Source organism: Cygnus olor, chromosome 7, assembly GCF_009769625.2.
Source record: "Cygnus olor isolate bCygOlo1 chromosome 7, bCygOlo1.pri.v2, whole genome shotgun sequence".
NCBI classification, from domain to species: Eukaryota; Metazoa; Chordata; class Aves; order Anseriformes; family Anatidae; genus Cygnus; species Cygnus olor.
This window is the reverse complement of record NC_049175.1, coordinates 30,080,079-30,095,201: the sequence shown is the minus strand read 5'-3', so window position 1 is coordinate 30,095,201 and position 15,123 is coordinate 30,080,079. Positions and strand designations below refer to the sequence as shown.

Genomic DNA, 15,123 nt, shown 5'->3' with positions numbered 1-15,123 from the left:
ATAGACCACCTCCAGATTTCAAGCTGAGCAAATATTTTGTTCTTTGAGGAACACAGTTTGTCGAAATCAAAATATTGCAGGCTCTAGTGCACTCAAATGCACTTCCAAATGACTCAAAAGGATGAACAAAGAAAGAAGAAAAACAAGAATAAAATAATGGAAAACAGTTCTATTCACCGGGGAATTAAATGACTCGTCCATTGTTTTGAAGAGCCACCAGTCCAGTGGTACTGGGGAATCTCCTTTGCCTGCAGGCTAATAACAAGTGGCCACCTTCTCAGGAAATATAAATATATCAAATAACCTTGTGATGGCAAAGCTTCCTGGTGATTTGTAGTACAGAAGACATGAAGCTGCATTCCACAGTTCAAAAACAAATATTTTCAACAATAACAGAACCTGAAATTGTCCACTGCAGCATAGATGTGCTTGTCCCAGTGGAAGTCAAACAACTCTTTACTTCGAAGTCAGGTGAAAATTGTTTAATGCATCACTAAGTAAAAATCAATTTTATTCTAGCCCCAAATGTAAAATCCATTTTTGCTATGATAACTTGATTTTCATGTTACCAGAAAATATTTCAATTTTGATTTAAAAGACTTCTGCATTTCTGCATTTCCTGAGAATCTAGCCATGGCAAACATGATCTGATCCTTACAGACTGCACTGTGTCCATTTTATGGCAATCTCACCAAACTAAGCATGCTAAAATCCAGCATTAATTTATCATCCTTGCTTTTAACAAAACCAAACCAAAACACAAAACCACACAGATTCACCAAAGGATGCTAGTAAAGAAAAGGAATTCACCTGTTGCAAATTTACACCAAGAATGGCCCATTCAGGTACCGAAGCTCTCAGGAGATCTGACACAACCAGCTGAAGTGCAGCCATCCACTCTCATTGCATGAAACCTAACTGAAGGGACTGCTTTGAGTTCTTGGCACCCAGTCATACAGATGGGGGTGATAAATCTGTTTCTTCAGTATCTCCTCTTGTAACTCATACTAGTCCTTGTCATAATCTAAATGCCCATTCCTTCCTCCTGCAATAAACACTGGCCATATTTTGAATATTGCTTTTTTTCCTCACTTGTAGCACACAGAAAGGTCTGTCAACAAGAGTGTACCCCGTGATCCTAAGTGGCCAGAGCTTTCATAAAATGTCTTAATAGCAAGCAAGAAAAACTTGCTTCCATATTTCCTAATATCACTCCACCCATTACAAATTGGAAATTCTGTAATCCACAGTAGTAAGGAGAAGTGTTATGAATGCAATGAAAGCATACCATTCCAGCCAGTGATAAAATCCAGCAGTTGGCAGCTCCACCTGAAAAGCTGAACCACAGACAAAGGAAGGAATCATTCTGAGAGCATAGAGAAGATCTATGCTCAGAGAAAAGCCTGCTAAGTTAATGGCTGGTATTTTGTATTTGAAACACACCTTACAAAAATAGGCGTGACTGTAGCAGTTGTGTATCATTGCCTATCACAACAATACATATAGCTAAATTTTGTTATCCATTTCAAATTCTTGCTCACAGGATTATGAGAAAAAAATGCATTTCTTACAGAAGTTCTGCTTCAGATTCTTGATACAAAGTTTCCAAGAAATGCATGAGTACTGTTATAAATTCTTAACCATAATTGTATTCAGAAGCGGCTTTAGAACTCAGGAGTATGTTAGCTCTCAATTCAGGATTTACTGAGACAAATACTATAAAATAAAATTAATAAATATTGATCATTGAAAATTTTATATGCAATAAAATATGATCTAAAGAAAAAAAATGTTTTCAGAAATTAAAGACACTCAATATACTACTGGAAAATAACTAAAATGTTCCTTAACTAAAACAATATTTTCATGTAAGATTTGCTGACACTGAAAACTCCTTCTTAAATTATAGCTTATAAAAAAAAAGTCAGGCTTTAGCTTATTGCATGTTTACTGGTGAGGGCAACATCAGAATAAACTGTCTGTAATAGTGAGGACTGGATTTCTTTAGTATAAGCAGAAAGATCATTCACATTTGCTGCCTGTGAAATTTTTCTAATGAGATCTTTACTGCTTCAAAGCAGGTGGAAAAAACTCACACACTTCTCGACTGGTATGACAGCTAGAAGTCTTCAAGGCATAAGCTAAAACAAAAAAATTGAGGAACACAAAACAGATGCCACAGTCTCAATAAGACTGTTGGGAATCTGTTGCTACCCTTAGATATCTGATTGCATTTCTGATTTCAAAGAAAAGGTCACTACACCAGTAGGTACAACAAAACAACCCAGTATAAAAAAGAAGACATTAAATAGTGTTCCTCCCCACCCACCCACACACCCAGCCAAATATCATGGCCTGGGGCCCTACAGTTCCCATAATATATTCTGCTTATTTCTTCAAGAGAACTTGAATTTCTATCATTTTCCTGTTCTAGGCTGTAAAATAGTAGATCGTGCGTTAGTTACGCATCTAACCATAGCTTTTTTGTTTTCTTATGTTTAGTCTAAAACAAATTCCTTACAGAATAATACTTTTCAAATTGTTGATACATCTTGAAAATTCTAAAGATGCTTTTTATTCTCATGTTTCTGGATGAAGCAGTAAAATGCATACTTCATCTTTTACTCTGGAACACGCACACCATAAAGGAACAGTTTTAAGCTTTACATATGAATGATTCTTAAAAAGAACAGTGATTGTCAAACAAACCTATTTCTTGGTTTGGCTGGGCAACCATGGTGAGAAGGGCTATAGCCTGTGCTCAGAAGAGTGGAAAACATACTAGATGGGAGAAGGTCCTAGACAAATGCACTTTTTTCAAGGCTGGTTGAAACATGTTTTGACATCAAGCACATTAAACGTGTGTTTATACACAATTGTTTGTTCTTTCAATAATGCTGGCAAACATGATGTAGATATTACTATTAACCAACATAATTTGCCAGTGTTTTAGCACACTGCATTCCTATCCAGTTCATATATATATATATATATGTTAAAAAAAAAAAAAAGGAAGGAAGAAGAAAAGAAAAAATACTCAAATAGTTTTGCTGGGTTGCAAACTGTTGAAGCAAAATTTTCAGATGAAACCTTGACTACTATAAAGCACTTTGGAGAGGTCATATTAATAGTTTCCTTGGGTATAACTAACACTGTCCACTAGTGTGGGAAAAAAAATAGTTATTGCTACATTTTCCTATTAGAAATATTCTGCAGCCTGTTAAGACTACTGATCCTGTGGAAATAACATCCAATTTAAAATCTACTGAAAGTTGTAATGGTGTCTACACTAGAATTTTTTCCTTCTAAATTTTTCAGGGTCTGGTTCTCTTTAAAGGACACAGGAAATATGTTCCATAAATCTACTACAATTGCAAATACACACTGCATTTATTAGTCCAACCTGACAGTTTCCTCTTTGGATCATTTACAGTGACTGACCATTTTCTACCTCAGATGTTGGTGAGGATGCTACATGTGCAGTAGTTACTTCTTGGGAGTGCTGCTGTGACGTTATGTGTGATTGTCTTAATTCCATTATAAGAATACAAATGGCGATCTAACAGCTATAGCTCTGTGCTCAACACACACACAAACAAAGAGACAAACAAAAAAAACACCAACAAAAACCCACAGATAGTACAAGCTTTTGTCTTGGAGACAGCCAGTTAGCCAAGCTGTAGGCCCAGACTAATTTTCTGAGCAGAGTTAATTGACTGGGACTGCAGTGCAATTAACTTATTTTATGCCAGTATGCCTTCAGTTCATTCAGACTAACTCAACCTCCTTCCCTTACCTTCCAAAACCTGCTTTGTGTATTGTGACTCTACTATGTGCTTTTCTTTTTGTTTCTACTTTTTTCTTATAAACCCAGTATGAGATCTCCTAAGCTCCTAGATATCCTGCCTACATCTACAAGCACCAGAACACTCCTCTGCATCCCAGGCTTTGTGGCTGGATCTGAAGTCTCCTAAAGCCACACCTAATCACACAGAAATGAACCCAAAGAAAGCCTTTCCCCCAGTTACCCACTTTTTGATAACCCAGGAGCAACAGCACTGACATGGTGATAAAAATAAGGCAGAAGAGCACACAAATCAGTCTCCCTTCTCTTAGATGAATACTCTAATCATGAGGCTGCTGCCTGTCCAGACCAGTCAGCCTGATTTTTTTCATACACACACACAAATGATTTTGTTTATACCGTAATACAGAACTTAGCCCAAAGTCATTCAAGAGAAGCTCTTAAAAGCACAGTACCATTCTTAAAAGCACACTTTTTGCTACTAATCCAGTTTGCTTATACTTTTGAATGACACTCCTGGTTAAACAGGTTGCCAAGTGATATTCAGTTTTGGGAAACTCTAAATGCCACAAGAAAACCTAAAGATGTTTCTAAATGATGTTTCAACATTTTTCATTCATTTTTTGAGGGGTAGCATACAACCCTACATCAAGATGTTAAAATGTATTTTGATAAACATTCCATTTCTTACCATAACCATCAAGCCCAAGAATCAAACCTTAGCTTGACATATGTGGGTATTTGGAATGTGCCTTGCCATTAATTGCAAACTTTTTTGGTCCTTGCTGGGATTGCTGCAATGAACTACCCATAGCATTTCCTGCTTCTTAAAAAAAATAAAAAATAAAAAAAATAAAAAAAATGTAAGAATTTCTGCAACTGGATATTAATGCTATGCTGCAGATGGCTGCAAGCCCATCTTCTTGAAATGAATGCTAGCTGAAAGCCTTTCTAATTACACTGGGGCTGTGTCAAAGGCAGTGGTACCAGAGCTGCCAGCTAGGACACCCCTTCTTTCAGTAAGGGGTATTGGATGGGCCTTTGTTTCGTTAGCGTTCAGCATAGGCAAAGCAAGATCTTTCATCAGGAGCATGGTGAGTTTGCATTCGCTCAGAATAAACCATATCAGATAGACCATCATACCAGGAAAGCTACCACAATATATCTATACAGAAGACATTACCATCATACAGCCTATAGTTTACCATTTCTAAGCCAGCATTATGACACACAGAAGAAATAAACTGCTCTTAGTCATCTGCCTCTGCTATTTGTCACAGGCCTGTTCTATCACATTTGGACAGATTTTGCTTTCTTCAATAGGAGTTTGTCTTAAAGTTCACATGAGCACCATCATTTTCTGGATGTTGCTTTGGATTTTTGTTTCCCAGAAACAAAACAAAACACTTCTAGACTGACCATTAGGCAACCAGCATGTTACTGGTCTGTTTGTGGTGAAAAAGGAAAAATGGGGGGTATTGCATCAGTCACTTAAGTGCCCATTAGCCAACATACTGGATGCAGAATACTTCAGGGTCTGCTCATTTCTGCCCCTTTATAGGTGACAGCAGTTCATAAAAGTTGGCCTGTTCACAGCATTGTGTGTCTGATTCGTCAAATAACATTCCTCAAAGGATGGTGATTAAAGCAGAGAGAAAAGCTGTACTGTGAACTTGTGAAATAAATGCATGGCATTTCTCAAAATACACAAAGTCTGATGAACACAGTTGTCTGCCAGTGTTTGCATTTTACATACACTTCATGGCTATTGAGGAATATATTCATAGCATGATTTCAAAGCACTGTAACTAATCCATGTATATTAAAGTCTGTGACATTTTATAAGACAGCTGAACTTTTAAGAAGTCTTTCAAGGGAGTTTTGTTGAGATCCTAGAATAGTTGTCCATTTGCAGAGGAAACCAATTCCTGCGCTGCTGCCACAGTTAAATCTCCTCCATCATTTACTGCCTTTCACAATTCACCTCTAATCCATGAAAGTGAGTGATTTGGGGGCCTTTATTCAAAAATAACTTTAATAAGACATTGAACAGAAACCGCATTTCTAATAATTTGGTAAAACAGTTAAAAAAAAATGCATGCACGCAAAATAGTTCAGTAAATCATAAAAAATACATCAGTAAAGCTGGCTTCTCTTAATCAGTGTAATAAGAAATACTGCATAAAGATCAGCCAGATGCATAAGTGTGAAGACTGTACCACTGATATATGAACAATGCCAACAGCTGCCTTTACTTGCAGTGTAACAGCCTTGATCCTCCACAGTGCAAATTACTGAACACAGTTTAAAGACTTCCTTTCAGACATTTCTTAAGATTAAGGAGCTGGGCAGCGTACTTTTTTGACGGTATAGAATCAGCATGATTTCAGTCAAAAAAGAGAAAAAGCAATTTACCTGAAGAAGGTGACAAAGAACTGCACCAGATCCATGATAGTATTGTGCTGTGAGAAGGCAATCTGCAAATAAAATAGAAGTAAATTACAACATTTTCAGAGCCAACTGTTCTTTTTAGGCTGGGGCTTTATGGTTTCACGGATGATCAGCTTCAAGTGTAATTTCAGTCTAGTGTGCACACACCTGCATTCACCATAAAGTGAGAAGCATAACTAACTCCCATGTCTTTGTATCAACATAAAAACAATGAAATATAGTCTTTCTACTGAATTAAATTTAATAGAAATATCCATGTAAAACTTGCTTGGTATAAAAAGTGAAAGCAACGTGCAAAATATTAAGAAATCATATGGATATAAATCTTCTTTATAGTCAACTATGTTTTAACTATAACCATTTTCCATTTTAATTACAACACAAACATAGTTTTGGAAATGACAAAAAACATTTTGTGCTTAAAATTAATACATTTAAAATATTTTAATTGCATAATTTTAAAAGAATGTTAATTTTAAAAGAAAAACAGATAAATTCTGGTGCATAATAAACTATTTCAAAGCAAATTACTTTAAAGACAAAGTAATAAATGTTCCTTCGGGCTACATTTCTACAACCTCACTAGAACATGCATTAGTTCAACTCTTTACTGTAATTTTTCATGAAGATTTAATAATTATCTCTAAGCATACACACAGACGCACACTCACACTTACATGGAATAGAGCCCATAATTGTTATTATAATTACTTTTCACTAATGTTAAGGACTGCACTTAATACTCAAGTTATAACTGCAAATATGTCTAAGTCCCTGAGTTGTTCATTGTTTCATAAAGTGTAACTATTAAACTAATGCTATGCAGAATTTCCTACTTTGAATTGCACAAAGTGTTTATCTAACTCTATTTTAGAGATCTTCATGCAGTTAAGATCTGATCATGGCTAGCAATTATTCCAAATTAGTTTGACTCCCTTTCACAGTCAGTTTGTGAACTTTTGAAATTATAACTCATGACACTCAAGAAGTATTTTTTTTTTTTTTAGCACAAAGCTATAATAAATAAACTTTAGTATTATAATGGCATTACTTTGTCTTGTGTCAGCCAAACAGCTAACCATAGGCCAGATAACTTAAACCCTAAGGAAGGAACAACATGCAAACTGGAATACCAGAAATAAGCATGGGGGCACCATCATGCAAACACATCTCTTAAACATAATTTCTGCTTTCTCTTTACTAGCAATGTACTGCTGCAAGTAATTCTGGCCTTGGAGCCAGCGCAAAGACAAGAAGCTGACAACCATGTGGGATCAAAGCAGGAGAGAAAAAAATGGTCGGACTTGCTATTCCAGTCTAATCTACAAGTGTTTTTACACTTGTTCGATATAAGTAGAAATTTAATGTTCTCAGAAACTTTAACTTAGGTTACTGTCATGATGAATACTTGTCATGATGAATACTGCTTTAAAATGGAGAGATTAGGGAGTTGAAAAAGTTGAATAGAAATTACAAAATTAGGCAAAATTGGCAAAGTATTTGTTAATGCCAACATAACCTTTATTTTCCATAGAAAAGATAAAACCTGAGCAAGGACATGAAGATTCATTTGGCCCAATATAAAAGTGTATCCCAAGCAGAAACAATTATTTAAGAATATTTGGTAACAGCTTGCTATATCAAATCTGTACTTTAAATGTACGCTAGAATCCCTTCAAATAATATTTAGCTTTCAAGTTAACTGCTGGCTTTTCCAGAACATTTTCTGCAAGTACCATATTTCAGGAGATGAACTGATACCAAGAGAAAAAAGCATGCCAGTTTCAACAGAGTTCATATTTTGTGACACTGTTAAAAAGCTATTTTCTGAATGAGCAATTATATTTTGCATTACTGCAATTATTTTCATTTGAGGTGTCAGCATTCACTGAAAGACGCTGTTACTCCAGAAACAACTACTGTCAAGGAAAAGTCCTGCCATGGAAAACTGCAATCTGATCAGTCTCATATCAGGACAGTTTTACATCTTTTTTTTTTTTCTAAGCGACTGTACTGCCATCATTTCTCTTTTTCAACACACAGCAAATACGAAACAAGCATACTTACAACATTTCAATGGTTTTGTATGCATACTAATGATTAAATATGATTTGCATATCCCTAAACTCAAGGTGGGATATATATATATATATATTATTTATTTATTTATTTATTTACAAAATACACACACAATAAGAATGATTTTACATATTCCACCTACTATTAGTCTCATAATCTACTTAAACTGTAGCAACTGTAATGTTTTTTTTGCTTGAGTTCTTGTTTACAAACCCACATGAGAAATTCTATCTGTAAAACTTACTTGTTTGGTTGTACAGGACATAGTTTAGAACAACAAACAAACAAAATCCAGTAAAATATAAAGTTCCATTCCAGAAGTAATTTCAAATTTTATCAAACATTATCTTTGAATGATGGTAAGCTCGTGTTTAAAAGATGAACTACAGCATTTTCTGAAGAAACAGTACCGTGCATCTTAGACTAATTTCAACACATAATATTAACCAAAAAATTGATACATATTTTAACTACAAGTAGATCATGAAGGAGCAAGGAATGTCATGAATCTAACCCTGACACAAAGAACCATAACATAATTACAAAGATTTATTTCCATAGGATTTTCAGCTATATACAAATGTTATTGTCTTTTTTTTTTTTTTTCTTGTGCCTACATAGACAAAGGATGAGACAAGGAAAATTATTTCAAACCCAGTTTTTAACTTTTTAGTTAAAGATATTGGAGATTAATATCTCTTTTTTTTCATTGGCAATTTGCAACACATCACAGTTAAATAGCCCTCAATTTCACCAAAATATCTAATAAGCCTATGGATGCCGTAAATATTGTCTCTATCTTCTAAATGAAGATCAAGAAGAGTGTCAGCTCCATAATTTCCTACGGAATACTATTACCAAGTGCCATGTGGTAAGTAATTACGTAAACCAAAGGACCTCTGTGAATTAACATGCAAAATTTCCAGCATAAAACTAGTTTTCTTGAAGAAAGAAAAACAATAATACCTCTCCTTTACTGAGCCTAATACTGAAAAAAAAGGAAATATGACAACTTGGAGTACTATGATACATTATTTGCAATATAATTTCAAGTGTAGATGCTAATTCTTTCATTCACCAGCATTAGATTTCTAAAAGAAAATTACAAAATTATTTCTAAGCCCTTTAATGCTTTTATCTCAGCAAATTCATTATACATGATAACCTAATAGTAGGTTGCTAGTAGCTTTCTAAGCAGCAAATTACAAAACTTTAGGCCAGCTACAAATCAAATGGCTTTGGTTGTGTTCAGGGGTCATGTAAAGTCCAATTTCAACACCCAGTTCATGAAAAATGGAAGTTCCCTGAGCCTTCTGATTAAAAAAAAAATTAAAAAGTGACAGAGCTCCATCAAGAATGAAATGTCCGATAATTACCATGGACAATGTGCAATGGAGAAAAGATGAATTTTTGCTGGGTAGTTTGGAATATTCTAATAGCAGTGAAGCTCCAGCTATGAGGATCTATGTTAATAAGACAGAGCCATAGGCATCAATATATTTTTCACAAGATAAAAATGAGTCAAGAGCATGCAAGCTCCTTTGGTTGCCCGGTACAGATGATCTGAAAGCAAAATAAAGTTTGGGAAGACTGCTCAGTTTAATTAAATATTAGAGCATATAAAACATAGTTTTCTTGGGTGGAGTAGAAGTGATAAGTAAGAGAGGATGATGAGTTTATAAGGTAGGAAAGTCATAAGGGAAAAAATGAGATAGTTTATAACCTGAGAAACATGAAAAGATAAACATATGCAAGGAAATTATAATATGCCTAAAACTGATACTTCTAAAGTCAATGCTTTTTGTATTCTAGTCTCAAGGTTTGTCTTGTGAAGGAGTTGTGAGGTTCAGTACTGAGAGGTAAGAACTGCAGCAGCTGTTTTATGAAAAATGCTCTATAATTAAACTCTGAGCAATTGCTTTCAACTTGGATTTAGCTTTGAAGTCTGATGCTTCTGTATCAGACACAAAGGACTTGTGTGTCTGAAAGTTTGTCTAACTTTTCAAGTTATCCAGCTGGCTTAATAAAAGATGCAAACTTTTATCTCCAAACCTCATCTTGCCATTTTAACTGTAGAAATATTGTTATAAGATATACTTTTTCTATCAGTATTTCTCCCTGGAATTTTTACTGGATGGATATTCCAGACAGCACTGCAAGGATGCATCACAAACAACATTATCTATGTTATTTCTTAATTTTTATAAAGTTTTGGTTACGTGCAAAATGTAGGAAATACACTTTATGCTGAATAAATGACAGTTACTGATCAGTGAATACGCTGAATTCACACTTTTGGACACAGAGATTTTTCTGATCTTCAAAAGTTAATGTCTGAAGGAATACATTTTTTCCCCCCTGCTCTAGATAATTCATGTCAAATTCACCTTTTCCATTATTACCTGCCATACAGCAGTAGTACTCTTACAGAACAATAGGTCAAGATCTGTTCCACCAGAAAAAATCAGACAATTTTGAAAGTCTAACTTGGGGACATCTTTCATATGGAAACAGAAAGTCTTGCCTTGGAATTCTGTGTCTCAGTTTGAAATAAGAAGCTAAAGAAATCAATTCTAAAGAAATCAATCAAGCAAAAGGACAAAAAAATGGAAAATCAAGCACAACAAGAGCACACTAAATAAAATGTAACATTTGCAGTAAACATGAACCTAATCCATGAAATGGTTCATATATTCAAACAATGTGCACAAAAAGCAATTTTAATCAATTCCCCATTAAATTATCCACTAATGTAAATTTTATCTGCTCAGGCTCTCAGACAATTACCAAATACTTCCACTAATACAATTATTTCATCTTACACTGTTAATAAATTAAGAATGAACAAATAAGAGATACTAAAATAAATACAGGGTAAAATTTGGTAGATGGTCAAATTATTAAACCTGGAACCATAATACAACAAGGTCAGACATAACCCAAACTAAACTGCCTGGACTGTGTTGATAATGCATACTTAAACCCCACAGAATTATTACTTCCTTCAGTATCATCAAAACTGTAATTGAATTTCTTCTTGGATAAAACTATTACACACTCCCACACTGATACTGTGTATGTTCTGAAGCAGAAGAAATGGATATTGATTGAACATGAAGATTAACTCATTTTGTTGTCCATCCCTTTTTACATTTTCTTGAGGAACTCTTTTTGACTGAGGCAACTCTAGACAATAAACAAAAGTTGAGGAAAATATTTGTGTAGGTTAGCACATTTTTGTACATAACTTTTTATCAGGAAAGATGGAAAAGATCATATACTGTCATAATTTGGGAACAGGTTGTTGAAAATTTTTGATATGTCATAGGCTTTTACATTTACTATTTGTTGTATGAGCTTTATGTATAAATTGTGCAGAAACATGACTACACAGACCAAAAATAGACTATTTTTAAAGACATCCTCTACTACGTAATAATTGGATGAAAAAAACTCTCTGGATATCTTGGATATCAGTAAATATATTACTGAAACGCGTGATTTCTGAATAATCAGTAATCACATAAGAAAAGATCAGTTACTGGGATCTTTTGCTAAATATAACTACAACTGGGAGGCTAGTAGGAAGCTAGAGAGAGAAAGGAAGGGTAATGATTGCTCTTTCACATTGGGCTTTGAATATGAAGAGTGACCTGCACCAGTGAAAAGCAGATGGTAGGAAACACTGTCCTTTTTTTCCTGTCCTTTTCCCAAAAGGCCAAGCACAAAATGTTTTATCTTTTACTTCAGTAAAAAAAAAAAAAAAAAAATCCAAGAAAAAGGACTGCTACCAATTTTTTTTGCTACCAATGAATCCAAGTTATTTCTGTCTAATTTAAAGAAACACAAAACACTTTTATGTGGAGGCAAAAGATGCCACATTTTCATTCTACATATTGACTTTCCTAAAAATAGAAAATGAAATTTGAAAGAATATTTCTGTGAATTTTGACATGTGAAAATTAAAAGTCTAGTCAAAATTAATCAGCTAGTTTAAAAGAGCAGAGATTGGAAGGCATTTCATAGACAAGTGACCCTGAAGTAGATGTAGGACTAATATGTGGGATAAATTAACCTGTGGAGCTGCCCTTTCTCTCTGCTAACAACATAGGGAGTCTATGTTTAGTTTAGATTATATACCCAGTGTCAGACTTTGAATTAAGTAATGTTAGGTGAGATAAATTTATCCTATATTTTCTAAATACTGATTAGCTATTTCTGCAAAATAACATAATGCTAAAATAGAAAAAAATAATATTCCTTCTTGCTGGAATGAAGTGACCAGAGAAGTAATATGGAACTAAGTGCATTCTGTCAGAATCCTACTGCTTTCTGCTGTGTTGATACCAGAAAAGAATTTAGACCAATTTTGACAGTCCTCCCAGTTGATGAGAATTAGTGATAGTAAATCTTTCGTATTGATAACTTAGAGAATGAAAGATAACTTCAAGAAAATCAGACTCAGAATCACAGCCTTCGCATCAAAATTTGATAAACAGCTTCTAGAGATTAGTTCTGCATGCTGAAGTCCTGTCTCTTGTGATGGCATACATTAAATTATCCAGATACCCACCCCTTTCTTTCTCAAATAATGTAATAATTACAGGATATTATTTCCACTATTCAGAATGATGAGAGGTTGAAAGATAATCTACGTTTGTATTCAAGGGAGACAAACGACATCCTTAAAGTAGGTTTTTACAGCTGATTTTTTTTCTTACATTGCACTTTGCCTATTAAAATCAATATGCAGCCACTGCTATTTTACTGCTATATTTAATTTTGTGCATATGTACACATGCATACCACAAATGCATACCACACAGAGAAATCCTCAGTTAATAACTTTGAAGTAGTAAAGGAGAAAAACTGGGGTAGAGGGGCCGTTACCTAATTTACAGTGTAATTTGGTATGTAAAATAACTTCACAATGATTAACACAGACATTATTAAGAAATTAAAATATTGAGTATTAAAGTCAATGAGAGATTGAAAGAGAATTAAGAGGCACAGACAAGGTAGAAACAACATGTTTAAAAATTAAATTAAAAAGTAATTGACGCCTATAGTACCTACAGTACCAGAAAGTTATTTTGGACATAAATCTTTGCAAGACTGAGTTTTCTCACAAACTGACTGTGAAACAGCAAAGTTTCTAGACAACTTCTTCAGAAACCCTGTATTTTTAGAAGTCTGTACTAGATTAATTGGACAGGCAGGAAAATTAAATATAGAAGTTGAAGGAATGGAGTCAGGGAATCTTTCAGGCAGAGTTGAATGAACCCAATAATAGTTTTGAAAATGCTACAAGCTAAATTCTAATGCAAAGAGAAGCACTGCATGATGATATGGTTTTAGTCATCAGACTAAATTAAAGGCAAATCCATTCCTGTTGCTTGCTAGAATCTGATTTCTCTCTCTCTTCAGCTTTCTTGTTATGACTTCTTGACATCTTGTTATGACTTAAATAAGTTAAAGAGTCTCCTTCTATGACAGTTTGGCCTGTTAGAGAACATGCTTTCCAATGTTAGCATAACCACTATTGCAGGTAAAGAGAATGAGAAACTACCTAGGTGCAGTAATACCTTCATTCTCATCTGGTGTAGCATAATTGATGGATTTCCAAAACGTAAAGAACTCTTGCCCATAATAGAGAATCACATTCAAAAAACTAGCAGACTGCTTTCACTCTAGAATAAGTCAAAACTGTAAATTATATTTATTCAAAAAATAAACATAGGAAATCTCCAAGTTTATACATGGTTGATGATTCTAGACAAACCAGTTGCCCATACATATTAATTTCACTTTTCCAAGTGCTCCACATTTTTGAGAAAAAATGGTTCAATAAAAAATATTGCATTAATAAATAGTAACATGATTTTTGTTTAACACAGCAAAAGTAAAGCGTTATCTTTCCTCTTCTCAGAAGAGACTACAAAAGATACCTCCTCAAATGCAAAAGACCCATATGATGTTTTTATCAATGTCAAAATTGAATTAGTGGTGCAAGCTTAAATCTGCTGGTGCCAGCACACTACTATCACGTTACTCTGTCAAATGGTGGCTAGGAGTAGAGTTGATGAAGCAATTTGGAATTATTTCTGGGTTCTTATATCCAATAACATACCTACCAACCACCACTAAATAGCTGATTTTTAAGTCATGGTTCTGTAATTACTGATGCTATAGAAAGGCTATTGGAAATTTTATACTTTATAAAATGCACATAAATGACAAAAAAAAAAAAAAAAAAAAAAAAAAAGAAGCTTCCTGAGTGCTGAAGTCAGAATCACGGAGTCAAAATTACTGTGGCAGGGTATATTTAGCTTTACAATTCTGTCTGATTGTAGACTATTAAACAAAAATAAAATTCGAAAGGAATCAGATCAAATTAGAAAACTAGAGCTTTTCAGGGGCGTGGAGCACTTAAGAGTGGTCATAGAGCAACTGATTCTGGCTTTTCATCTTTAATGACTGGATTTTGTTTTTACTGTTACTCTCTATAAAAGTCTAAGCAGCGGTACTACACCACAACAAATATATTTAAAGAGTAAATGAGATTCAAGTTGAAATGGCTGAAGGAATTCATAGCGAACAGGTATTGAATTATTTTCTATTTTTAAAGAGGTTAATAGCAGTCTTATTTCTACAAAGTGTCACTTTAAACCTACAATAGAAATATAATCTTATTTTATATAAACTAGTTGATAGTGCAAGTTTCAGCTCACCAAAAAGTGGACCCTGATTTCATACTAAAAAATAAAAATCTTATTCATATGCAACAA

The 15,123-nt window shown here is 34.1% G+C and overlaps 1 protein-coding gene across 8 annotated transcripts in view; it reads right to left on the bottom strand.

The window, feature by feature from the left end:
- ATRNL1 (attractin like 1) overlaps positions 1-15,123 on the bottom strand; it is a 494,732-nt gene that overhangs the window by 235,600 nt on the left and 244,009 nt on the right. For all 8 annotated transcript variants that reach the window (XR_005821433.1, XM_040563153.1, XM_040563155.1 and 5 more), the window contains exon 25: positions 6,221-6,282. Coding sequence is in view for 7 of the 8 variants with exons in the window: in XM_040563153.1 (XP_040419087.1) it covers positions 6,221-6,282 (62 nt within the window). In the remaining variant the exon portion in view is untranslated. The remainder of the gene's footprint in view (positions 1-6,220; positions 6,283-15,123) is intronic.